Here is a 24,584-nt window from a genome sequence, read left to right as displayed (position 1 = left end):
GTCGGTTACTTATAAGCTTTTCAGAGTCCAGTGCGTGATTGCTCCTGAACAAACCTAATGTGGTGATTACTATTAAAAACTGGCTGATTAATCTTACATTTTAGACCTTATTGTATTTTTTATCCCACCGTAAATGCATATGAGCCAGCACTGCTCGCCGGTCCACAAACTTCAATTTATTACCGGTATTTTCTTTTTATTTAAGCAAACATCTTATTTTAGGCATTGAAAATTAAAACAAATATTCCACAGATGCATGACTTCTGCTGTCACTCGCTGCTACACAATTTCCCCCCACTCGGACACCGTCCTGAATATAGAGTACAACACATCTGTTGTGTTATTAAAGCTGTGAGTGGGTTTCCTTTCCCCACATTGTCCGCAGATGGTTTTTGAACATTCAGTTCACCGTGATATTCAGTGTCTGTTACAGTCAGTAACATTCTGCCTCTGACAGCTGCTTTCACTGGACACATGTCGAATGACTGAAAAGTTCCCACATAGAACACACCGCCACATTGGCCACACCCTCAACTTTAAATGAAAAAAATAGCGTTGTATATGCTGTAAAAAAAGATTCTATACTTAAAACCTTTTCAAAGGTTGATGAATCCCTGTCTGCTCATTATCAAAAATAACTTCAATCATTAATTATTTTCACTTCATCTGTTTCTGTATTACTCTGATGTTAATGTCATTGCTTGAGTCTGTTTGTGGTTTTGTTTGAGGCATGTGTTTGTTTAAAATATCCCTTTTCATCAGTATTTATTAGTTCAGGCTTCTAAACTTGAGATCAAACTAAAACCATATTTTTGGTGCTTGTTTTCTTGAGCAGTGCAGAATGTACAATAACATCCCAGTTGGACTTAATAGCCAAAAAACAAATGCCAATTTACCAAAAGTCCAGTTTTAGAGCTAAAGAATAAACATGAAGAAACAAAATGTTCTGCCCGTCCTTCTAATACTTTACTAGATCTTTATTAGGATCTGTAAGAAGACTTTATCCTTAGTTAGTTTTTCTAATGGATTCTGTTTGATAGAGTTTATCATTTCTATTGTCATGTGGCAAATAAAGCCCCTTGAATTTGATATAAGCTTCAGTTGTTGACTGTTCCATAATGTATTCTATATAAATAGAAAGCAATTGAAGTAAAGGAAAAAAAAAAAAGTCTTGTAATCTATCTGTTAATCAATGTGGTAGTTGATCACTCACATACCTGTCGCAGATCGATAAAGGCCAGCTGTAGTGTATCTCCTTGGAAACCAGGCACCGGCTCGGAGCTGGCAAACACTAAAAGGAAAATAACAGAAATAATTCTATTGAAATTTAAAGGTAAATTGGGATATTAGATCTAATTTCCAACCAATGACTGTGTATTTATTTTATTCAATCAAAAAAAAAAGATTAATTATTTGATTATTAATTTATACATTACATTGTTTAGCTGTGGATTTTAAAGTTGTGACATTTGCATTTTAATTTTCATTGTACTATAATACAAACAAGTCATTTCATACCAATAACAACACAATACATTCATAGGAACCTTTGAAGGTGCAAATAGATTTGGAAAGATTTTAAGGTGTGAACATTTTTTTCATTACTATCTATAATCTATGTTATTTTTTGGTGTTACATTTTTTCATTTTCCAATGCTTCATTCATGCACACGCACACGCTATGGGGGGTGGATCACTTTTAAATTCATGTGCACCAGTCCAACGAACGCGTAAACGAACGTGTATCCTGCGCCTGCACGTCTGATCTACATTTTCCATAGACTTAGAATGGGTACACGGGCACAATGCATAAGTCACGGCTGTGGAGGTGGGTACAAAATACCCCCAGCCTGTGAGCCAGATAGCAAAATAATAGGTGACATGTAGGAGGTAGCAGCGCACCTTTGGATGAGAGATCATCCATGCTCAGCGGAGCTAAGAGGGAGAGAGGAAAGGAGTTTACGAGACAGAAAATGGCGCTACGTGCAGAGCTGACGTTCCCAGCAGCGCACAGCAGCGGACACTCCGACCAGAGCAAGTGCGAAACTCATGGATAGTGTGGCGATTGTGAGATAAAACCATAAAAAAACGGGGTAAGCAGTGACCCTCTGCATGTCCGGGAGGAAGAGGAATATATGTGTGTGCAGACTGACGGGAGAGAAAGTTGGAAGAACGCCAAAATACAGTAAGAAATCTATTCAGCTCTGACCCAGATAGGTAAATAATAATAATTTTGACATCAAAAGCCCGGTCTGTGTTTTTTTTTTTAGTTTTATATAAGGAAATGATGTTCAGATGTTAGAGTTGTCACTAAAGCAAAAAAAAGCTTTAAAGTCACTGACAGGGTTTTTTTTTTACAAAAAGGCTTTTTTCTCAGCTCTGAAACTGAAGATTTGTGTAAAACTTGCTCTATTCAACGGCTGATTACAAAAGAACGAAACAAGCCAGAATCAGAACGTCAGATTTCAGATAGTCAGATTTCAGATAGTCAGATTTCAGATAGTCAGATTTCAGATAGTCAGATTTCAGATAGTCAGATTTCAGATAGTCATTGTAGAAAATATTCTGTGGGTCTTTAAAATCAGCCAAAATGCTCAAAAACGGCTGGCACTGAATGAGTTAATAATTCAATTGGCACACTGTACATTTTTATAGATTAATACTTTTTGAGATATGGACAATTTGGGGGTAATCGACACATACGCTGATATAGCGTATGTGTCGATTTAGATGCGTCCTTATTTTTCTTCCATTTTCAGCTTCCGATATCCCAGGAACTACGCTACATAGGAAACTGAAATTTGGTAATGTAGAACAGCTCCACCTACTCCACCCTATGCCAGCCCTTCAAAATTAGAAAAAGCAATAAATGATTGTAAGACACAGAGGCAAGCTACAATGGCCTCATGTAAAGGATTTTCAATATTGAAAAGTGGTGAAATAATCCAAAATTGGGGTCGAAAATAAAAATTAAGTCGGATTTCGAGATTCTGTCACCCAAGAACTAATACATATATGTGACTAATCATTAGTGATGTGAACAGTCTATGTACATAACTCAAAGCTGATAAAATTACAGGCAGCTGAGGCATATGCTAAGTTGTTTACTGAAGGCCCAAACATGTTTCAGCCCCAAACCCTGAAAAACCTTTTTCCAATTTTGAAGGGCTGGCATGTCCACCAGATAGGATGTACAGTATAGCAGAAGTTTTTGTTTTATCTGAGAGACTAGATCGAGCTGTATTACTATGAATGTGTGACTATTGAATAATTACGGAAAAATTGGTGAAAATTTTAGAATTTTTTGAGTCCGAAGTGCGTGGGCCATTTGTGAAATGACAATAATGACACATAAAGGTGTTAAAATAATGATTTCACTTGTCAATGGCCATAATATAGTGAATTAATGTAATTTAAACAAATACTGTGATTATTAATGAAGTAAAGAGAAAACGTAAGAATTTATACTCACGTTCACATTGAATAACGTCCAAATTGAATTGCTGAATGGCTCCCATGCTGATTTGTTTGAGTTCTGTGTCCAACAGCATCTGCATCAGTGAGGTGGCCAGATGTTTGCAGGCAGACATACATGCAGTCTGTGCTACTTTTCCCTGAGCACAGAGAGAGTGAAAGAAGGGAGGTGCAGAGGACATAGAATACAAAGATGTAAAATAATTCAAAAACAAAATAAATACATAAAATAAAAGTAAATAAGGCCATTTGACATGAGTTTAAAAAAGATAAAAACACACAAATGGAATTCAATGGATATGACAAGCAGCCGGAAGGAACGTTTGGAATAAAAATAAAATCAAAAGGATGTGAAGAAAGTGAGACAAAATAAATGTTCAGATTAACTTCAACAAAGACTGATTATACAGCACATCCACACACAAGCAAGAAAGCGTTGAAATAAAAGCTTATAGCACTAGCAAATCTCTTCCAGTTAAAAAAATAATAATTTAAATTTGAGGAAGTTTTGAAATAATGTTAATGAGGCTAAACATTCAGATGTAGTCTGACACATTATGTTGATAAAAAACTGCACAAAGCATAAAACTGGCTCTGCCTACACAGTCAGCAAGGTCATCGTCTCAGACTCAGACCTCCTTTATTGTCATTTAACATTACATGGTATGAACAAAACAGTATTAAATAGATCATTAAATACTGAATAAAATACAATAGAATAGAATAAGATACAAACATGTACTATATGCAATGTACATTACTGCACAGCTCAATAAGGTTTATAAATTTGGCAGAAGTCATAAGTGGACACGGTGAATTGTGGATGTTGTGTTGCAGTGTTTAGTGTTTTAAAAAGTTTAGCAGTTATAATGCATCTAACGGATGTTTTAGACACGGGATACGCAGCCTCATTCCAGGGGGCAGCAGGGTCAACAGTTAAAGTGCAGAGTAAAGGCACAAACATACACAGGAATGTCCACACTAAGGGCTTTCCTACTGCCACATAGTAGTTTACAGTGAAATCCTACATTTCTCACAATCCTTATGCTTCTCTGTAGTCATTATACTCTTTCTAGGATGTATTTTAAAGGTGTTAGTACTTTCAAAGCTCATCTCCATCTCTCCTGCTCTGTTTCACCAGGTGGGAGAAATGCAGGTTGGTGTTACATTTAATGCAGGTTGGTGTGAAAAATACATGTGAACAGTGCTTAGTGTGACACCAGGTACACAGTCGTGAAAATTTTAGCTTTTGTTAAGTGGAACAAAAAAGCTTTAATAATGGAGCCAACTGAAAGAAAACTGAATCCAAGTTCCCCTTTTGTCCGACTACAACATTTTGCTCAGAATACGATGAAAAAACAACTATAGAGCGTAACAATGGAATAAATGAGTGATAACACACATTTTAAAGAATCTCATTTTGTAAATAAGTGAATGAAAGCATTTAGTGCTTCCTAAATATAATTATTTCTATAGTTTTTATCATTTCTGGTCATCTCCCTCCTTATTTGGGACCAAGATTGACCTTTGTATTTTCAGTTCATGTTCTAATCAAGATCATTTTTATCATTATTTTGTGTTTTTTGTTGTTGATTGTCTGTTCTTTTTATTATTCAGTATATCTTTTATGTCTTGTTGTTATCGTTTTTGTGTTGTGGTATTATTTAAATTACTCTGTCTGTCTGTGTGTGTGTGTGTGTGTGTGTCGTTTGCTTAATTCTTATGTCGTTTTTTATGTTTCTCTGTAATATTTGTGTATTTTGTAGTGATTTTGTGATTTTTCTCTCATTTAGTGTGTCTTTGTTGTCATTTTGTGTGTTGCTGCTAATAGTAAGTGTTTTAGTGAGTGTGTTATTGGTGTCATTTTGCATATTTTGTTGTTGTTTTTTTTATTTATTATTCAGTATATTTTTCTCTTATTTTGTGTGTTTTTGTTGTTGTTTTGTGAGTTGCTGGTAATATTTAGTGTGATTATCATTTTTAACTAAAAACGAACATTTTAAATGCTTTCATTTGCTAATTTTTTTTTCTCTCTCTCTCTCTCTCTCACTTTCGTACCCCCTGTAATGCCATTGCGTATCCCTAGGGGTACACGTACCCCCATTTGGGAAACTTTGGTCTATATTAACAGCAGTGTGAACTGTGTGTGAGGTATACTGAAAAGTTAAATAGCCTGTGTCTCGTCACACTTGGTAACTGTGTATTCCTTTCTCTGGCTGCGCTGCAGACGTGCGCTGCAGATGTGCGCTCCTCTCAGTGCTCTAACTCCCTCTGTGCTTCACAGATGAGGCTCTGTGGTTTAGACCAACATCTACCACTCTCACCAGAACATTGACGGAAGTGTCAGCCCAGAAACAGTGCTGAGCAGCTGCCTGATGTGTGACACAGCACCACACCAGACCCCGCTCAGGCCACCAGTCGCACAGATTTCTGTGCTGCAAACTGCTTTCTTTGTTGACGCAGCAGCTCAAGATCAATGTTTTTAATGGATCAAAATGACGGGCCTGTTACTTCATCGGCAGATTTGAGCAGTGTGAGCAACAGGGATGGACAGCGATGGCCCATTTATCACTAAGATCTGTACTCTCTTGATAACTGACCACTACCAGTAAACGTGATCTACACTCTGTTAGAATAATCACAGTGGATGACCCTAAAGCCTGCACCTCCTTTGGTCTCCCATGGCTGGAACCAGTTTAAAAAACACTAAAACGTTTCACTTCACCCTTTACTTTTAATGCTATGGGAAAGAAAAATATTTCTTGTCAGTGTATGTGTTTTTGACATCCTCACAATTAATTTTTTGTCTTTTATGAAAATCCTTGTTTTTTTTTTAACTTTTATTTCATTTTCTTTTTGTTACTGCATTCCTTAAGTGTTTTCGTTACATATTTCCTCCCACTTGGCCAAGTCATCATTACAAATGAGAATTATCAATGATTAACCTGTTAAATAAAAGGTAAATTAAATACATAATTAAATAACAAAAAAGTAGGTAAGGAAATATCTAAAGTATTTGAGCACAGAAGAGATTGTGTTCCATTTTTTTGAGATCGGCTGTGTGTTTTTTGTTTGATCACACAGTAAGGCGGTGGTTCAGCTTTATATATATATATATATATGTGGCCCTGAGGCCCATATATATACACACGTGTGTGTGTTTGCCCATGCCTGGTCTCGGTACTGGGGATAATTCTTAATGCTTGTGTCTACCATGTGGCAACCATTTGAAAAGCCAAGCTCATAGAAGAACCCTAATTTATGGTCTCCACTTTAGGCAGAGATCAAAATGATCTGGTTCTTTCTAACTGGAAGCACCTGACCAGACGCATGCATTTTCTATTGTCCCCTCAAAAAGGCTGTAAAGAATTACAAAATCCAGACAGAAATACTTACCGACATTGAAGCATGGTCATTGTTGTTATTCTGAGCAGAGAACACAAAACCAACAAAAAAAATTGAAGCAGGAGAGGGAAAGAAGGGAAGGACAGGAAAATAAATGTGGTCACAAATGAAAAGGAGGAGGTAAATTCAACTAGATCAATTGGGCATGCTTGATAAGAAAACAAACAACATGACAAATAAATGAGTTAGTGTGTGCACAAGATTAGGTTTGTGGACAGGAGGCATTCCGGAAGATCCAAGAACAAAAAACTCACCAACGAGACAACAGAACAAAAATGTAGGTGTGACATTTTTCTGCCAAACTTCTTTAAACTTCCAAATTCCCAAATGAGCTTTTTTTAAGTGTTTGCTACCAAGTACAATGCATGGGCGAAAAATAACCAAGATGACAGATCCACAAATGTGACCATTCCAATGCATTAAAATTCATCTAAGATAACAAATAAATAGAAAAAAAGCATTGCTAATTAAACAACATAACCATACACACATGCATGAAAAACTAAAGTAAACAAAAACACAATGTCCTACAACTTTGTGAGACCAAATCCAACTTTTGTGTGTGAAAACTCAAACTTACCGGAAGATGTGTAAAGACTTGGAAAGTTGAGCGCAGGAAGTTGATGAGGTCCATGAGGTATCCAGAAGCTCGACCATCGGACTCTGACATGCCCCATTCATAGTCTGCTAGCTGGATGAACTCATCGATCTTCTGGTTCAGTTTGGTATAAATCTCTCCCTCTGCGGAGTGCCGAGCATCCTGATGGCAATGGGTAAACAGGTATGAAAGTGAGTGCAAGACGTACAATTCTTATGTAACACACCCTAAATAGCGCTTCCATAAAAATATTTACAATATGTCCATCTTAACATTAAATTTATCATTTTGATGTTGCTTTTTGTGCATTTCGGTGGAATCATATATTTGTTATGGCAGTGAGAGGACCTTGCACAGCCTCCTTCACTGCAGCGCTAAGAGCTCATGTCCACATCTTAAATCTGTTTGATGTTTTAAAAAGTTGTTATGCAAAGATCGTGCACACAGTAATATTTATTAGACATGATTTGGTTTTAATATTCAAACTGGCATTTGTCAGTCTCTGTTTTTGCGTTCTATTAGCAGGGTTGCACTTTTTGCACTTTAAAGGAGCATAGGGCAGGATTTGTGAAAAAATAAACCTACATTTCAAGTCTTTTAATGCTAATGTTTTATGAAGCGCTCACAACCAAAGAGAATGAGCCCACACATTTCTCCTTATTGCCTTCAACAGATTGTTGAAGGCAGTTCTGCGGAAGTGAAGTCAAATGACCCTGATGGTGACGTCAAACTACGCTATTGCACGTTCTTGACGGCTTGGAGAGGCGGCCCACTACCAGAAATAAAGAAGAATGAGAAGAAGATGACTTGGAAACAGAAAGAAGACAAGCACAGTGGACTAAACTACTGTTTAGTTCCACAGATGTATGGAAAGGCATGTGCACAGGTCTTGCAGTAAACAGTCACACGAACGGCGAGTAAATAAATAACCGTGTCACAGTTGGAGTGCAGTGAAAACCTCATTTTTCTTAAAAAAATTATAAGTGGTTAGGACAGATTTTATTAACAAACAACTGTTAATGTCAACATCAGATCAACGCACGGGTAAAAAACAGTGAGACAAACAGGGGCTCAGTGCACGCAAGAGACCCATCAGCTCTATTTACATAATCCATGTATCAAAGATAAGGATAATCCACATTATTGTGCAGAAAAAGGAAAGTTTCAACGGTGTATTCCTTTAGAATTGTCCTCCTCTACTCCATTCTCTCTGCACCATGGATCCTGCTCTCACTGTTACGGTTAAAGCTGCATTCTTTAGCAGCTGTAGCAGAAAAGGAAGAACGCTGTGCTTAAACAACACTATGTGCCTGAACCCGACCCGTCGGGCTTCTGTCGAGTATCCATATCCATCCTCTAGTTACAGTATCTAATTAGCCGTGCTCCGGTGCTAAACAGATGATACGCGCCGCAGCGGCTTGGCTGATGGCTGCAGTTACACTAACCACCGTAGTGTCACTATGGAGTCTAGTTTCTAGATCCTGCCCTATGCTCCTTTAAATAGGAAAAATTGGTCACATTTATGTTTTTTTTCATTACAGTCTTTATATTCCTATTGAGTAGAAAAAGGTCAAACCCAGAGTAAGTATGTCCAGGGTTTAAGTCAAATAAAAGGACGCGAGAAGAAGAGCTCCGTGCATGTAAATACAGGCAACCAGGATCGACTGCTGCTCATTAATGCCGACCCAAGATGAATCTGTCTGCTGCAAAGAACCGGTGTTCTTGTCAGAAATGGTTGAAGGTATAGTTTAATGATTTAAGTCTGAATTTTTTGTTCTTCTTCTCTTCTTCATGGCATCTATGAAACAGCAGAGATGGAACTGTCGCGCCCTGTGGTCACAGATTTTTTCGGCTCACAGATTTTGTTTATCAAATTTTGGTAAACAAACGAGGTTTACATTTACTTTTTTTTTTTTAAACTTTTACTGATTTTTAGAGCAACCCAAGTTGTAAAGTTGTCATTTTGCCTGAAAAAGCTGCTAAATGATCCTGAATGCATCACTGCTATTGAACTCGATGAACTAAAAGGGGATGATCACATCACCAACATCGCCATTTCAACATGGCGCCGCACAGGGTAAAGTAGTCAAAGTTTTAAAAGTTAATAAAACAAATATGGTGCAAAATAATGCCTTTTGTTAGGCATGGATCTTCTAATAAGGATATTTCAAAGGTTTTAGGCCACATTTGTAAAAACAGTAGAGGATCCTTTTAAAACACACTGCAGAAAAAAAAAACATCAGACAGAATGAAAGGATGTCTGTAACTCAACCACCCACAAAAAGAAGTTTCCTGTCTGGTTTAATGTTTTACCTCAACCACTCATCTCTAAATTTCACTTTCTTAAAAGATGTCAGTGTTTTTTGTGTGCAATCGTAAATTTTTGTTTTGTTTTTGTTACCTTAAACGTGGACAGCCCGTACAGTCTGGTGGTGTGAACTGTTTCTGGCGACACATTGGTGATGTTTGTAATGAACTCCTCCAGATACTTGCATGCCTGCTCCAGGTGGGTCGTGTTGATAATGATCTGCACCAACTGCACAAGGAAAGCAACAGTTTCGAAGCTCTAATTCTTCTGAGCGTATTTCTATGAGTAATTTATTTATTTATTGTTTTATACCTCAGTCAATCCTATATGAGGTTTCTTGATAAGATTTTGCAGACAGCTGTTGAGAGTTCTGGTTAGCAGGAGGTTGGTTGATTTCCTCAGCATGTCATCAATCTCTGTAGAACTGGATATGGGAGTTCAAGCTCAGCATGTTTGAATATCTATTCCATCTGCTGTGACTGTTTGGTCACCTACCTGCGATGTAGTGACTCAGAAAACTTGAGACTTGCGTAAATGAACTCTTTGACCTGTGTGTAGATCTGAGGAACCGACTGGGACATTGGCAGCTTCTTAGGAAAGTCCTGCTGCTTCCATGCACGAGTGTAAAAACACACACACAAATGTTTAAACATGTACAAATGACTATACCAACATGTGAACATCTTACCTTCTCAATATCAGTGTCATGAAAGGGAAAGCGGCTGACTACCAAGTTATACTCCTCCTCCGTGTCCACTGGAATAGGACTGTAGTTGTCCAACTCAAAGATCTCCCTGTTAAAAAAATGATCTTTAATGTTAGTTCATCATTTCAACTTTAAAAAAAACCCTGCACATTTCTGTTTCTAATAAAACCCAACAAACAGTTGTATTTGGGATTGTTTACAAACTTAATAGTCAGGCTTTTGTTGTTGTTCTTTTCCTCCATTAATTCTAATCCTTAACTGTAGCTAACACAGTTAAAAACATTGAGGGGCCGATTCACTAAGATCTGGAATAAAGGGTGGTAATCCAGTTGCTTCTCTAAATCCTTTAGTGACGCAGTTTCTTCACCTGCTGCACAGAATTCACGAAGATTGCAGCAATGATTAGTGCACGTGCAGAACTGGTGCAGACCGCCCTTATTTAAATGAGTGTTAGTAGAGGAAGCTAATAAAAAATAGATGAATTACAGCAGATAGATAGATAGATAGATAGATAGATAGATAGATAGATAGATAGATAGATAGATAGATAGATAGACGTTCTTTATTCATCCCGCAGTGGGGAAATGTGCGTGGCTTTTTAAATTTCCCTCCTAGTAGCAGCTCAGCAGAAAGCAGGGGTGAACTTACCCTTTAAAGCTAAAACAGAGCAGGGGTGCTTACCTGAACACAACAGCCCATTTCTTCAGCAGTGTTTCATTGTACTGGTCTCTGACCTCAAACAACAGGTCAAACAGCCTGTTCACCGTGAATCCATAGTCCTGGAAATAATTTTATGTTGTGTTAGCCTGGGGCTCATTAATATTAACATCAGAACACGAAAGAAAGAAGCATCTGGCTCACCTGCAGCGTGTCAGCAAAGATGACAATAAGATTCTTCAGCTCCAGGACTAAGTCAGGGTCATCACAATATGACTGAGGGACAAAGAAATAATAATTATAGATACAGAAAAAGAACATAGTAAACAGAAAAAAGCTTTTGTTAAAACTTTAAAGTATGAAATTAGAACTCTTATTGTTTTACAACACAGTAATTCAGATGAGGAAGAGTCACAAACCAAACACCCAATTTATCAGAAAAGAGCCTAACATTGATTAAAAATATTTTTACTATGAATAACAATAGCCCAAATAAGACATTTTTAATTGGGGATAATTTTGACTTCCCTGGTTAACTATATTATTTATTTCTTTACTAAAACACACACAACAATGTCAGTTTGGTGCAGCAACATACTTGAATACGCACATCCGCTCTACACGGCAGCACATTACACCTTCATCATAAGGCAAACACACCTAATGGGTCGTCCGTGTTAAATTCTGTGCTTGACAGATGCTTTCCTGATTGTGTGGTGTTCATAGACGCTCCACGCCTATTAGCAGTGCATGCGCAGCAATGTTTGTGCACGTGTTAACACAGACCTTAAGTAAATATGTGTAAAATAAAGCCATAAATGAGCAGAATAAATACGCAGTGTAATGACAGCTGTACCTGATAGGCCACAACGCTTAGTGTTTACACAATGATCAACACAACCACAAAGACTCAGACGCACGAAGCAGTGTGTAAACCACCAGAGTACGGTAAATAAACACAACCCAGCACTACACACACTCAGCATATGTTGGTTTACTCAGACTCACATTTACACACACCAACAGTTGTGTAAGCAACAACAAGTTGTCAGCAAAAACATGGACTGTAAAGGAAAAACAAAGCCTTTAACATTATACACAAGTCACTATTGTATGTTTTATTCTTAAAATGTTCAGTTACATTTAGACTTAACTTTTTTTAAGGGAAAGATTGTCTAAACCTTTAACAAAATGTATCACATTTTTATTTCCCTATTGTGCACCTTAGTCTTAACTTTACTCTTCATGTTCTTATTTATTCTTTGTGGGTTGACAATAAAATGTGGGTAATGATGTATGTCAGAGGTGGGCAACTTTTATCACACAAAAATGTGTTTGTTTGATCGAAGGGCCACATGATCAATATTTATGTCAGCATTTAGAATAATGAGCGATCGGAGCAATAATACAGGAAAAAACAAAGAGTTTTCATAGTAATTTTGCGCATTTCTGTTGTCCTTTGGAGTCTTATTGTGTATTTTTGTCATTTTGCATTCTTTTGAGTATTTTTTTTTGTGGATTTCTGTTTTTGTTAGTACTGTGGATTTGTGGAGTAATTTTTTGTGTTTTTCTTGTATTTTTGTTGTCATTTTCTGTAATTTTGTAAAATTTTCTGAGTAATTATGTGTATTATTTTTGTTGTTTTGTTTATTTGTAGTCACTCTGTGTGTATTTTCCTGCCATGTAGCATTTGTAATGATTTGTAGCTTTTATTTTGTGTATTTTTCTGTCATTTTGTACATTTACTTTGGGGGCCGCATAAAAATAGACTGAGGGCCGCATGTGGCCCTCGGGCCTCCAGTTGCTTATCACAGATGTATGTGTATATGACCCATTTCTTTTACTGACTAATAAAAGGCTTTAAACAAATAAATAAATTAAGAACACCCTTGTTATTTTCACAACCCATTAAAAAAGTTTTTTGTTGATCCTCTTACTAAACACTGTGTGCCATTTTTGGGCCAAACATAGAAATGTTTGCTCCTGGCTAATAACTCGGTCATAAATCTACTCCCTCTGTTCAGACTTATCTTCATAGTATAGAAGTAAATAATTCTCTCTACACAAATATGTCATTACACTGGCACAGCAGATTTAACTCCACTGCACATCATACCAACACTATTACTAACAGGAATACTAACTGTCCCCACTAGCCTCACTCATGTGTAGCACTGCCCTCTCTTTTTACACATTTACCCCTAATAAAGTTCATCATCCCCTTCCTTAGAGAGGGCTGGTGATGGTCACTAATACTAAAGACATTTTTTGCAAGAAAAAACATGCATCTTTGTCACAAAAAGATTGCACTAGATCAGGGATGGGCAACTACTGTATGTCAAAGCAGGGGCCTCTCAAATGTGATTGCATGATCCGAGGGCCACTTTATCAACATTCATGTCAGCATTTAGAGAAATCACCAATCAGAGCATTATCACGAGAAATGTCATTTTTTTGGTTTTTGCCATTGCTTGTGGTTTTGATGCTTTCTTGGTTTTTAGTCATATTGTGTTTGTTATTTTTTTGTGTTTTAATTTTGTGTATTTTTGTTGTTGTTTTCTGTATTTTCCTGTGATTTTATGTAATTTTATCAACAGTTTAGAGCTATTCTGTTTGTTTAAGTGGTTGTTGTCGGTTTTTTTGTTTTTGTTTTTTGTCATTTTATGTAAAAAAATTCAAAAACAGCGTGACAACTTTGGAAACTAGATTATAAATACAGCAGCAGTCAGGAGCCTCCATGCATTGCCAGTGGTGACTAGACAATCTCATCAAAAACGCCCAAATATGACGAGAGCTAGCTAAATGTGCTCGATGCCCTTTGCTAGCACAGACTTGTGTGAAAGTACATGAACAGCTTTGACAAACGTGAAAATAAAATCGAGAACAAGACTTTGCGTGGAGAAAGATTTAAGACTCAAACTCTCAAAAAAAAATTGTATTTGGATCCACTGCAACTATTATCAAGAAATCTGATTACCAATAGGTAGGTTTTAAACAACAACTCAAATCAGAAACAAGAAAAAATGTCATGGTCAACAAAATTCCTGTTAATTAAATGTGAAATTATTCATGTTTTTCAATGTCTATTACCACTACTGCAAAGAGTAGGTTTTATGTGTGTGTGTGTACGCGGACACTTACTGAGTGTGTACGAAGTACAGCAATGATCTTGGACAGAGCCATGTTCCAAAGCTCACTTGTAAATGCTCTGGTCACCAGTCCCTGCGTGGCGTGGAGTATATGGTCTTCTACCACAAAGAAGCTGATAGCACACAGACAGAAAAATAAACACTAACACAGTCAAACATCTCCAGAGAGAGTCTCTGCTTATCCTCTATGTATTCTATACTACAGAATATAAAAAGAACTCTACAGACACACTATATTTAAAGAGTATCTGGAAGCCTTTAACTCACTCACTGCCATTGACGCATACGTGCGCCATTTCATATCGAAACGCTTACTGCCATTGACGCATATATGCGTCAACAGTGTTTTTTAGCTGGGGTTGCTAGGAGACAGTGTGATGGAGTTCTCCTCTGAATATCAGGCTTGTACTATAGTGTGGTGACCAACTGGAGGCTTTTAGGTAGCAGCAGCGCACCTTTGGATGAGAGATCAGCCATGATTAACACCATTGATGAGGAGGCACACACAGGGACGAAGCAGAAAATGCCGCTACGAGGGAAGTCGGTGAAGCTCCCAGCAGCGCGCACTCGACCAGAGCATGTGTGAAACTACCTGGACTATTGAGAGTGTTGCAATCGTGAGACAAAACGATCAAAAAAACGGGGCAAGTGGGTCCACTCTGCGGAGGAGGAAATGGCGTGTGGGCTGACGGAGGGTGGGAGAGACTTGGAGCAAGGCCAAAAACAGTAAGAAATCCATTAAATTCTGACCCAGATAACAAAATAATAATATTTCATTCCATCAAAAGCCCAGTCTCAGTGTTGTTTTATAGAAGGAAACCAATGTTGAGGTGTCCCTAAAGCAAAAAAAAATTAGTTTCAAAGTCACTGACAGTTTTTTTCAGAAAAAGCCTGTTTTCTCAGCTTTTTGTCAGAATTGGCGATTTGTGTGAAACTTGCCTCTATTCAACTGCTGATTACGGAAGAACGAAACAAGTTAGAAACTAAATTATTTCAATCATTTTTCTAATGAAATTAGAGACTCTAATATTTCAGAATCTGGTTTTAGATTGTCATAGAATAAAATATTCTGTGGGTCTTTAAATATCAGTCAAAATGGGGGGTAGCCGTTTTGAAAATGGCTGGCAGTGAATGAGTTAAGAACCCTTTCTGGTATGTACTTACTGTTTTAGAGCACAAAACATTTTTTATTAATTTTTTTATTTTGCAACCAATAAAACAAAAAGCATCTGATGATCACTTGTAAATAAAATAAAAAATCTCTGGCAGAGAATTACACGTCAGAGCAACATCTTACCCTACAATCTGGTTGAAATATCTCCTGTAGCCTTCCACCGTCTCATGCTAAAAATGAAGCACACATGCACACACACAGAAATCATTGTATCAAAGAACAGGTACTGCTGCTTGTTACGTGCATTTTTGTGGGGTGGATTTGTTAAAAGTGAAGTATATTGCTCACCATGCTAGCCTGTGGCTGCAGGACGAGGCGGGCTTGTTTTTTCCTTTGTTTCCTGTAATAGTTTTCAAATGTCTCTCTGTCACCCTGCAGAAACATTCACAGAAAAAACTGACCTTTTGAAATATTGATAAAGTCTAGAATTGCTGTTGCAAAGCTAAATATATTCCTAAAAGAGAAAAAAAGTGTATTGATCTTCCTTTAAGCTGTTCAATGCATTTGTTGGAGCTTCTATTCTTTCTAATGAATGAGTGTCAATAGCACATACCAGCACGGCATAAATGTGTAGACATCTATAGACTGGGGAGAAGTCCACCAGATCCTGAGCTGTAAGAATCTGACACACAAATACAACAAAGGGTTGTGTTTTAGGACAGTTGGACTCAGTTTATTTCTTTTTGCTTCTAATCATTTAGTATTAAGCCAGTGATCAAGAAAACACAGAAACCTGTTGGGAACATCCCAATACTTTAAAGGCAGTGGCTATCCGTACGGTTGCCGTATCCATATACCGACATTCTATCCGTACGCAGCACCACAATTTGGCCAGTTTAGGTCACGTGATAGGTCAGTCATTGGCTAGTTTAGGTCACGTGACTAAGATTAAACCTTAACATAAACCTAAACCTAACCCTGAAAATTGTTCCGATATTGGGTTATAACTTAACCCTAACCCTAAAGGTGCGTTCACACCGAACGCGACCACAGCGCTGCAGTCACTTAAATCACCCCTGAAGAGTGGTTTGCACATAGTGGTGCTTTTTGGTCACTCCATCACTTCATCGTTGATAATTTCTTTTCCTTCTTGCTCCACTTTTACGGTTTAAATGATCAACTTCTGGAGATATTAACGGATGAGTACACTCAGAGTGTGTTATGATCAGTAGTTACTGTGGTTTTCAAGAAGGTAATCGTTTTAATTTTGCCCTGATAAATTGAGGAAGTCTGCACTATAGTGGGACGGCGCAGGGAGGGGCTGCAGCCTCCCCTCTACAGACAGTGAAGGACAAGGGATTTGTCGCTTGAAGTCGCTTAAAAAGTTCCGATTTTTCAACTTTTCAAATTAACAAGTCGCGTCGCTTGAGGGGAGATAACTTAAGGTTGCATCATTTACATTAATTTTAATTTAATCGAGTCACTTCAGTCGCGTTCGGTGTGAACGCATCTTAAGACACTACATAAGTGTACTTCGGTAACCGTACCAATAGCACCAGGGTTGTCCGTACGAAGTCCATACGGCATCTGTACAAATAGACACTTTCTACTTTAAAAACATTTTCTAAACTTTGGAATGTTTGGGATTGGAGTAGTGGGGTTAGGGGTACACCGAGTTAATTTCCATATTGTTGTTCATGGGTTGGACGATGTTCTGTCCTTTTATGTTAGGCTTTTAGTTTGCTAACATCTTTCCTTAGCGTCTAGCTCTTGTCCCTGTCAGTTTGTATATGTTGTGAGTGATTAGGCTCCCTTCTGTTTTCACTCAGGTGTGCCTAATCTCCTAATTGGGCGTCCACTGTGTAGGTGTGTCTGATCATTGGCTGTTGCTACCACTCCAGCCTGCCAGCATCCTGCTTTAGTCTCTTCACTCGCTTTTGGTTGGTATATGACTAATGATGGTCAGGGTTATTGCAATTTTAGTTTCATTAAACCAGTGATTCCCAAACTGGCGTGCATGAAGGTGGAGGATGCTAGAATGGCCTTGCTGAACCTTAGAGAATGTTTTTTTTCTTTGCACTTTATTATTGCTGTTCTAAAAAATGTGATTGCAAATTTAATGTTATTTTAATGAGATTTTAAGAAAAATAGTCAAAATTTTATATTTTTTAAAAAATGTTGCACTTTTTTTTTTTTTTTTACCCTTTTTTTATTATTTGGTCACGAGGGGGCTCTGGGAATTTCTAAATCTGCAAAATGGGGGCACAGAAAAAAAAAGTTTGAGAACCACTGCATTAAACAAAAACAATGAATAATTACATAAAACAATATACACTACAACATATAAACACTATAATATTTTAAATATATACATAAAACTATAAAATATTCATTATATAGTCTTTTAAAAATGGGCTTTATAAAGTCTGTGATCCGCCACGATGAATTGCCACTAAGCATCATGGGTAGATGAGATGGTGGTACAGCAGCTTCTATCTTTGCAATGAAGGCCCATTGAGTTTGCTTGGCTTGTATTGGTAATCAGGAGTATAAGTAGTGCTACTAAAACGTACTTTTACAAACTCAAATGAATGAAACATTTTTTTTTTAACAATAGTTACATGAAGTTGACATCTAACACTGCACTATTAAAAATAATGTGTTTTTCTTTCCAGACATATTCCAAACACGGCTTTAAACAAGATGTATCCAAACTACTGGCTTAAGTGTGACAGAATAGCATTTTGTTGAAAAACAACTTCCTTTCAGAAATAAAAGTACCATATTTTAACTTGTTTATGAAAAGACAAACCTACAAATGGAGTTAAATCTATCCTACGTTGTATCACACGGGGGTTCATTACCTCATCATCAGTTTCATCTTCGTCAGCTGTGTCATCATTGATCAGCATACCATTAGGAGTGTGAGACAGTGAGTGTCCAATCACAGAGTACAGGGGTTTGGTGGAGTGACCAATATTGTGCTGCTTTGCTACTGCACTGTTAAATGTTCTACGCTGCTGCGCCTGTAAGGAATCTAAAGTTATTGATTACATTCATCATTATTTACAGCTATCAACTACTTCCATACCTGTCTCATGGCAGTCTCTCCAACTTTGTCTGAATGTTTTCGAATGCTCTCAAGGAAATCCTTAAGATCTGACATGGAGATTTCTTTGATTTCCTTTCTCAGGTGAGGCAGGTTTTCACCCATTATTTGGCAAAACCTGTAGTGGCTAACCCTACATGGAACAACAGGAAATTATTTAATACAACAAACTCACATTGACAAAGACCAATATAGTAGCTGCAACCAAATTTAAATGTATAATGCAGCTAAAGAAGGGACACTTTTTGAAAACAACATCAATTTGAAAAAACATATTGACATTTTAAATGATTTCTGTATTATTTCAACTCTGTTCTGTTGCTGATACACACATTTTGTTGAATATTTTCAAAGTAAGTAAATGAACAGATCTTTGCATATCTTGCTTTTACCACGTTATTGGTTCGTAACATTCACCCATTTATGCACCAATGCAACAGAAAGGTATGACCTAACCTTGGGATGAAGACCTTCTCCAGCAGCTCCATAGTTTTTAGGGCAGCATAGTACCTATAGAAACAAATGAAAAATTTAGATTCTTTTAGGGTTTTAAAATGCATCTGAACCAAAATATTTACTACCCCTGTTAGTAATTGTCATGGTTAAGTTAGAGGTTAAAGGTGTATGTCATGGTAAGTATAAATGCAATAGTTACAGCAAGTAAAGAAAGCTTGCCATGAACAGGAAAGGTAGGTATACGTAACATAAAAAAGCCAAAAGTTTGAAGTGTTAGTTATATTCTATTCAATATGGAATTAATTTCCAAGAAACAGAATATAAAAGGGAAAGTTAAGGAAAGTTGTTAATTCTAAACTATAACTAACAGTTATTCTTATTTATTTCATGTATTAATTTAAGTATTGTTTATATAGCTTGAGTTGTGAATCTTTTCATGATTGCAGAACTTGCAATTGATGGTTTGTAGAATTTTTATGTTGAATTTTTTTAGGTTTTATTCATTGATATTTTGTGTTTCCTTTAAAGAACTGATTTTTAAAAAAAAAAACATCAGGCCCAGAGGGTTCCCACCAGTACAGATAGGAAGTAAAAGAAACAGACGCACATCAGCCAAGCCCTTATAACTGTCAGGTATCCCAAATGGACCAGGACAGACACGGAAGAGAACACAGACTTGAGGACCAACGTAGTCATTCCTTACATTGCAGAAGTCTCAGAGAAACTCTGAAAATCTTCAAGGAACTTCACATCCTGTGTACTTGAAACTGTGCAACACTCTGAAACCGTTTCACCCTAAGAACAAAATACCCAGACACAAACAGAGTAATGTTGTCTATGTAGTCCAATGCAGTGAGAAATGGACAGACCCGGATATTGAGAAACCGAACAAGCATTGAGCAGTATCTACACTAAATGTGAACTTCACGCCAAAATAAATTCTGATATATAAAACCGTGTGTCGCTCACCTGTACACACTTTTCCCTTTATAAATCACAACCCAGCTAGAAGTTGGCGCAGCAGATTTCACTTCATGTTCCGCCCTCGGCACACCCACATTCTACCATAAATGGTAATGCAAAGGAGCTCATAAATTAATTTTGCATCTCAACAAGTTGCTTACCAATGGGATTCTATGATCCTTCATGGCAGAAGTGACAAGGAAAAAGGATTTCACAATGAGAAAGAGATGCGTGTGAATGTGAAAAAAGAGGATTTGTTTGGTGGTCAGAGTAATGGCATAAATCAATGAAAACAAAGTTATTTACACCAGTCATCACTACAGTTTAAAATGTGACAGAGGTGAAACAAAGCGTGGATGATGCGTTGATGCCACCATACACCAAGTTTGTCCAAAGTTTCATGACCTAATGGCTCACTGTTCACATTTATAACATAGCAGGCTTTGTGTATGATTATGTAGATCTACAACTGTGATATGTGAGCACATTAAATATATGTGTTGAAACTTGCTTCAATTACCGGCACCGTTGACTCGTGTCCCTGCGCCAGGTTCAGAGTTAGCGCACCACTACGCACATTCTCACTCTATGTTTATTTTTATAAATCACAACCTTTGTGTGAAAAGTGTCGTGCACATCTTCCAGGCCCTGATTTGGGCATACGCAAAGGTTAGAAATGAGGCCCCAGAACTCAGCAGTTCACCTACATCTGAAGGAAAAGGAATTCTTTTGATGTCAGTAATGTATAGATCCTGGCAAGAGAAGATAGATGCCATCTTTGTAATAGACAAGAGGGGTTGAGACAAAAAACTTTTCAATAATCTTCAACCCCCCCCACCCCCACCTACAACAAAAATCCACCAGAGGCAACTGATACCAGAGATACTTTAGTATGACAATGAGCCACCAAGGCTAATGTGCTACACAGTGTAAATCCCAGACATTCTTTTAGTCAGTTTCAGAACTGAAGAAGCCTCTTCTAAGTCAAGTTGTCTCAACTAAGACAACAGAATCAATATCAACCCAATGAATCATCATAGACAGCAAAGGTAAATGTGTCATCTCGTTCTTAAAGAGTAACTAAACCCCAAACCCTGCTGAATACATATGTATTTGGGTATTAAGTAGTGCTGTTTATTAATCTTAGTCCCACTCTTCGCATTTTAGGAAAAGTATTTTAATTTTGCGTATTTAGTTGTTAAATGTCAGAGTTACTGTACAGAGTTCCCTCTAAGGGTTGAACGCCGGCTATTACAATTTAATTTTGCTATTGGCTGAAACAGATTCTTTAGATTCCCCTGTGTCATCACTTTCACTGTTGGCCCCTCCTATAAAAGCTGAGAGGAGGGAGGAGGGTTTTCTCCAATCACAGCCCTCAGTGAGTATTGATTGACAGCCTCACTGAGGAAGTCCACTGTTACGTGTTCCGTGTGAAACAGCCGCTGTAGTAGCCGTGATGTTTTTGACTCTGTGCTTCTATAAAGAGCAGATTATACACTAATCAGAGGGATCATCAAGTTATGGGTGTATGTATAGACACATCTATGCTATGTGCGTATTCCCGTCTGTCTCTGCGTGTACATATTATCGCTATGTGTGCGAGGTGGTGGGAGAGCAGGGCTGTTTGCCCCTGAGTGGTGTCTGTAAGGCTGTACGTGAGCTTCACGTTGTGATTGTGTGTGCCTGTGGTTGTAATGACACATCTCACCTTACAAACTCGCTATGTGCGTGTGTGTGTGTGTGTGTGTGTGTGTGTGTACAGACACATCATTATGTGCATTACCGTCTGTCGCAGTGTGGACTGCCTGAGTGGGTGTGTCTTATTGCTACAGCAGTAACGTCCATAATCAAGGCATTTTTTGAATTCCCCTCCTAGTGGCAGGTCAGCAGAAAGCAGGGGTTTGTTACTCTTTAAGTTGAACATGATAAGACCCTAGAACAAGGGTCACCAACATGGAGCCCGCATGGACCATGTGAGGAACCCTCAGGCATGTTCTGGAGTTCTCGTCACCAATGAGCTTTGTCTAAAATCTGATTTTCTTGCTAGGCTTCAAACCCACACAGATAAACACAGATGACAGATGTAGTCAGTGCCTTAGTAGAGTTACATGCTACACAAGTTTTTTTGCATTAAATTAACCATTTTTAAATGTTTATTTTCACTGAAACATTGAGACAAATGTTTTAAATTATCACAGATTTGTAGGGTTGGGCACAGAGAACCAGTTCCAAATAGGAACCGGTTCCTAACGTCCGTTACAAAGATGTTTGCATTTTGATTATTTTTTTCGATTCCTAAATGCCCGCACTAGTTTGTTTCCACCGTGCGGCTCGCGGCTCTGTTTGTTTACGCAGGGTTTGTATAAGGTGCGTTCAGAACGCGACTGCAGTGACTACAGTCTGTGTGTGTGTGTGTGTATCTGGCTGCGGAGCCGCTGACCATAGGCTGACAGTGGATAGAGAGAGCACTGATTACGTCTTCTCCGGCCGTATCATAGACAGCACTGCTTCTACGGCTTAAATGATCAATTTAGGCAGTTACTAAAGGATGAGTTTCCCCAGAATGTAGGCTTATCCAAGAAGTTAACAGCTTTAATTTTGCCCCGCTAAATGAAGAAGTGTAGGACAGTCCTCTGCTGCTGACGTCTCTCTGTAGCAGCGGAGGGGCCGCTGCCTTGGAATTACAGACAGTGACGGGCGGGGGAGTTGTTGCTTGTTTTATTTAAATTTTTTTATTGATACATGCACTCCATACAACTATTACAATACATATAATTCACACATTTACCCATTTATTTAAAACATATAAATTATTTACAGTCATATACAATTTAGATATGTACATCAAGAAATAAATACTTGGGGTACTTTTACTTTAATCAACAGATAAGGATTCAATAAGGATTCAAATATGTCCAAAGTTTCCACTGCTCTTTTGTCTTATACTCCATGTAGAGGTCTTATATTAGTTTATTTTCTTTTTAAAGTGGTGCTTTTTTTTTGGCTTTGGACTCCAATTACATTTATGTATTTATATCTTCCCTACAATTTAAACAAATTCAAAATACAACTAATTATTTATATAGTTTCTGTTTCCACTGTATCCAGAATAATAATAATAATCTTTCTCAACAAGAACTGGTGATTGATTTGTCACATGACTGTTCCAGGGTTTGAGTTTGTTTCATTTTGTTTCACATCTACATGTAGCTCTTTGTTTTTTAGGCTGCTGACAACTTGTTTGTAGTTTTATTTCAGCAAGTTTCACTTTTACAGTTACAGTTGGGGACCTTTGTAATTGAATATCCTAGTTACAGTACAGCAACCAAATTAAACTATATCAACTAAGTGAATCAATAAAAATGGCCTGTTTAAAGGCTTTTTCAAATAAAAAAGATCTCCTGTGAAATCTGTGACCTGATCAAAGAACCGGAATCAAGAATCATTTAGAACAGGAATCGAAATTGGGAATCGGAATCACAATCAATAAAATCCAAACAATACCCAACCCTACAGATTTGCTATATGGGTTGTGATGATGTTTTGTTCAAAATAATGAAAAGTATTTTTTTGTAAAATGTTACATAATGGTTAAATTGTACAAACAAGTTACATGTTTTATGATTATTCAAAGTAGTTAGTGGCTAGTCAAATAGGAACGTGATGATTTCTTGTGAAATGTGATGAAAATGAAAAAAAAATTGCACAAATTAGGAGAAATGAAGTGTGTTGTGGAAACTTAAAGTGAAAACGTGAAAATTTAAGTGCTTTTTAAACTCATAGCCCTTTGGAATATTTACTAGCGTTGAAGTACCTCACAGTTACAGAACATCTAACCCAGTGTTTCTTGATCTTAGCTTAATCGTGGCAACAGTTACCTTTCCCCTTTCTAAATAGAACTAGGCCATCATTTAATGCCTTTCAATTACACACAGCTAGAAAAGATATGGTACCAAGTGTAATAGTCCTATAACCAGAACAAAGAGATCAGAACACATTATTCCAGTTTTAAAGTCTTTACACTGGCTCCCAGTCAGCCTCAGAATAGATTTTAAAGTTCTGCTGCTGGTGTATAAATCTGCAAATGGGTTTTGTCCAGAATCCATCAGTGAGATGTTAGTCAGGTATGAACCCAGCAGGTCTCTCAGATCTATGGAAACAGGTCAGATAGTGGAGACCAGAGCTCACAGCAAACATGGTGATGCTGCTTTCAGTTGTTATGCTGCAAAAAAGTGGAACAAACTGCAGCAGGGCTGATCTAATGTGAACGTTTTTAAATCAAAGTTAAAGGCACTTTTTTCTCCACTGCGTCTGATTGAGAGGGAGATTTTTGGTCACGTTGTTGTTGATGTTTGTTGATGATTTCAAATGTTTTTACTGATGATTTTAGATGTTTTGTTGCCGACTTTAATGTTCTTATTGATTTTAAGCTGTTGTCTGTGGCACTTTGATCATGTAAAGCACATTGAGTTGCCTTGTGTATGAAATGAGCTATACAAATAAATTTGCCTTGCCTTGCCTATAAGATGCTTCCATTCAGTCATTATGGGGGAAATATGGGCTACAGCAAATGCCTAATACCACAGGCAAGAGCTTGATCTTAAACTTCACAGTGTTGGGGATGGAGCCCGAAAAGAACAGAAAG

At 37.5% G+C, this 24,584-nt stretch overlaps 1 protein-coding gene across 7 annotated transcripts in view; it reads right to left on the bottom strand.

Annotated features, from left to right (window-relative positions):
* Nucleotides 1–24,584, bottom strand: part of exoc6 (exocyst complex component 6) — a 42,993-nt gene that overhangs the window by 9,202 nt on the left and 9,207 nt on the right. For 2 of the 7 annotated variants that reach the window (XM_028475992.1, XM_028475994.1), the window contains exons 6-22: nucleotides 18,977–19,030; nucleotides 18,503–18,653; nucleotides 18,276–18,437; nucleotides 16,025–16,093; nucleotides 15,760–15,843; nucleotides 15,595–15,641; nucleotides 14,290–14,410; nucleotides 11,353–11,424; nucleotides 11,173–11,270; nucleotides 10,474–10,579; nucleotides 10,281–10,393; nucleotides 10,098–10,209; nucleotides 9,879–10,013; nucleotides 7,460–7,639; nucleotides 6,871–6,900; nucleotides 3,473–3,614; nucleotides 1,218–1,291 (exon numbers count right to left, since the gene is read on the bottom strand). In XM_028475992.1, the coding sequence (XP_028331793.1) occupies nucleotides 1,218–1,291; nucleotides 3,473–3,614; nucleotides 6,871–6,900; nucleotides 7,460–7,639; nucleotides 9,879–10,013; nucleotides 10,098–10,209; nucleotides 10,281–10,393; nucleotides 10,474–10,579; nucleotides 11,173–11,270; nucleotides 11,353–11,424; nucleotides 14,290–14,410; nucleotides 15,595–15,641; nucleotides 15,760–15,843; nucleotides 16,025–16,093; nucleotides 18,276–18,437; nucleotides 18,503–18,653; nucleotides 18,977–19,030 (1,750 nt within the window). The remainder of the gene's footprint in view (nucleotides 1–1,217; nucleotides 1,292–3,472; nucleotides 3,615–6,870; nucleotides 6,901–7,459; nucleotides 7,640–9,878; nucleotides 10,014–10,097; nucleotides 10,210–10,280; nucleotides 10,394–10,473; nucleotides 10,580–11,172; nucleotides 11,271–11,352; nucleotides 11,425–14,289; nucleotides 14,411–15,594; nucleotides 15,642–15,759; nucleotides 15,844–16,024; nucleotides 16,094–18,275; nucleotides 18,438–18,502; nucleotides 18,654–18,976; nucleotides 19,031–24,584) is intronic. The other 5 variants (XM_028475995.1, XM_028475997.1, XM_028475996.1 and 2 more) reach the window with 3 other exon arrangements.

Source organism: Gouania willdenowi, chromosome 19 (assembly GCF_900634775.1).
Source record: "Gouania willdenowi chromosome 19, fGouWil2.1, whole genome shotgun sequence".
Taxonomy (NCBI): Eukaryota; Metazoa; Chordata; class Actinopteri; order Blenniiformes; family Gobiesocidae; genus Gouania; species Gouania willdenowi.
This window is presented reverse-complemented; position numbering and strand designations above follow the sequence as displayed.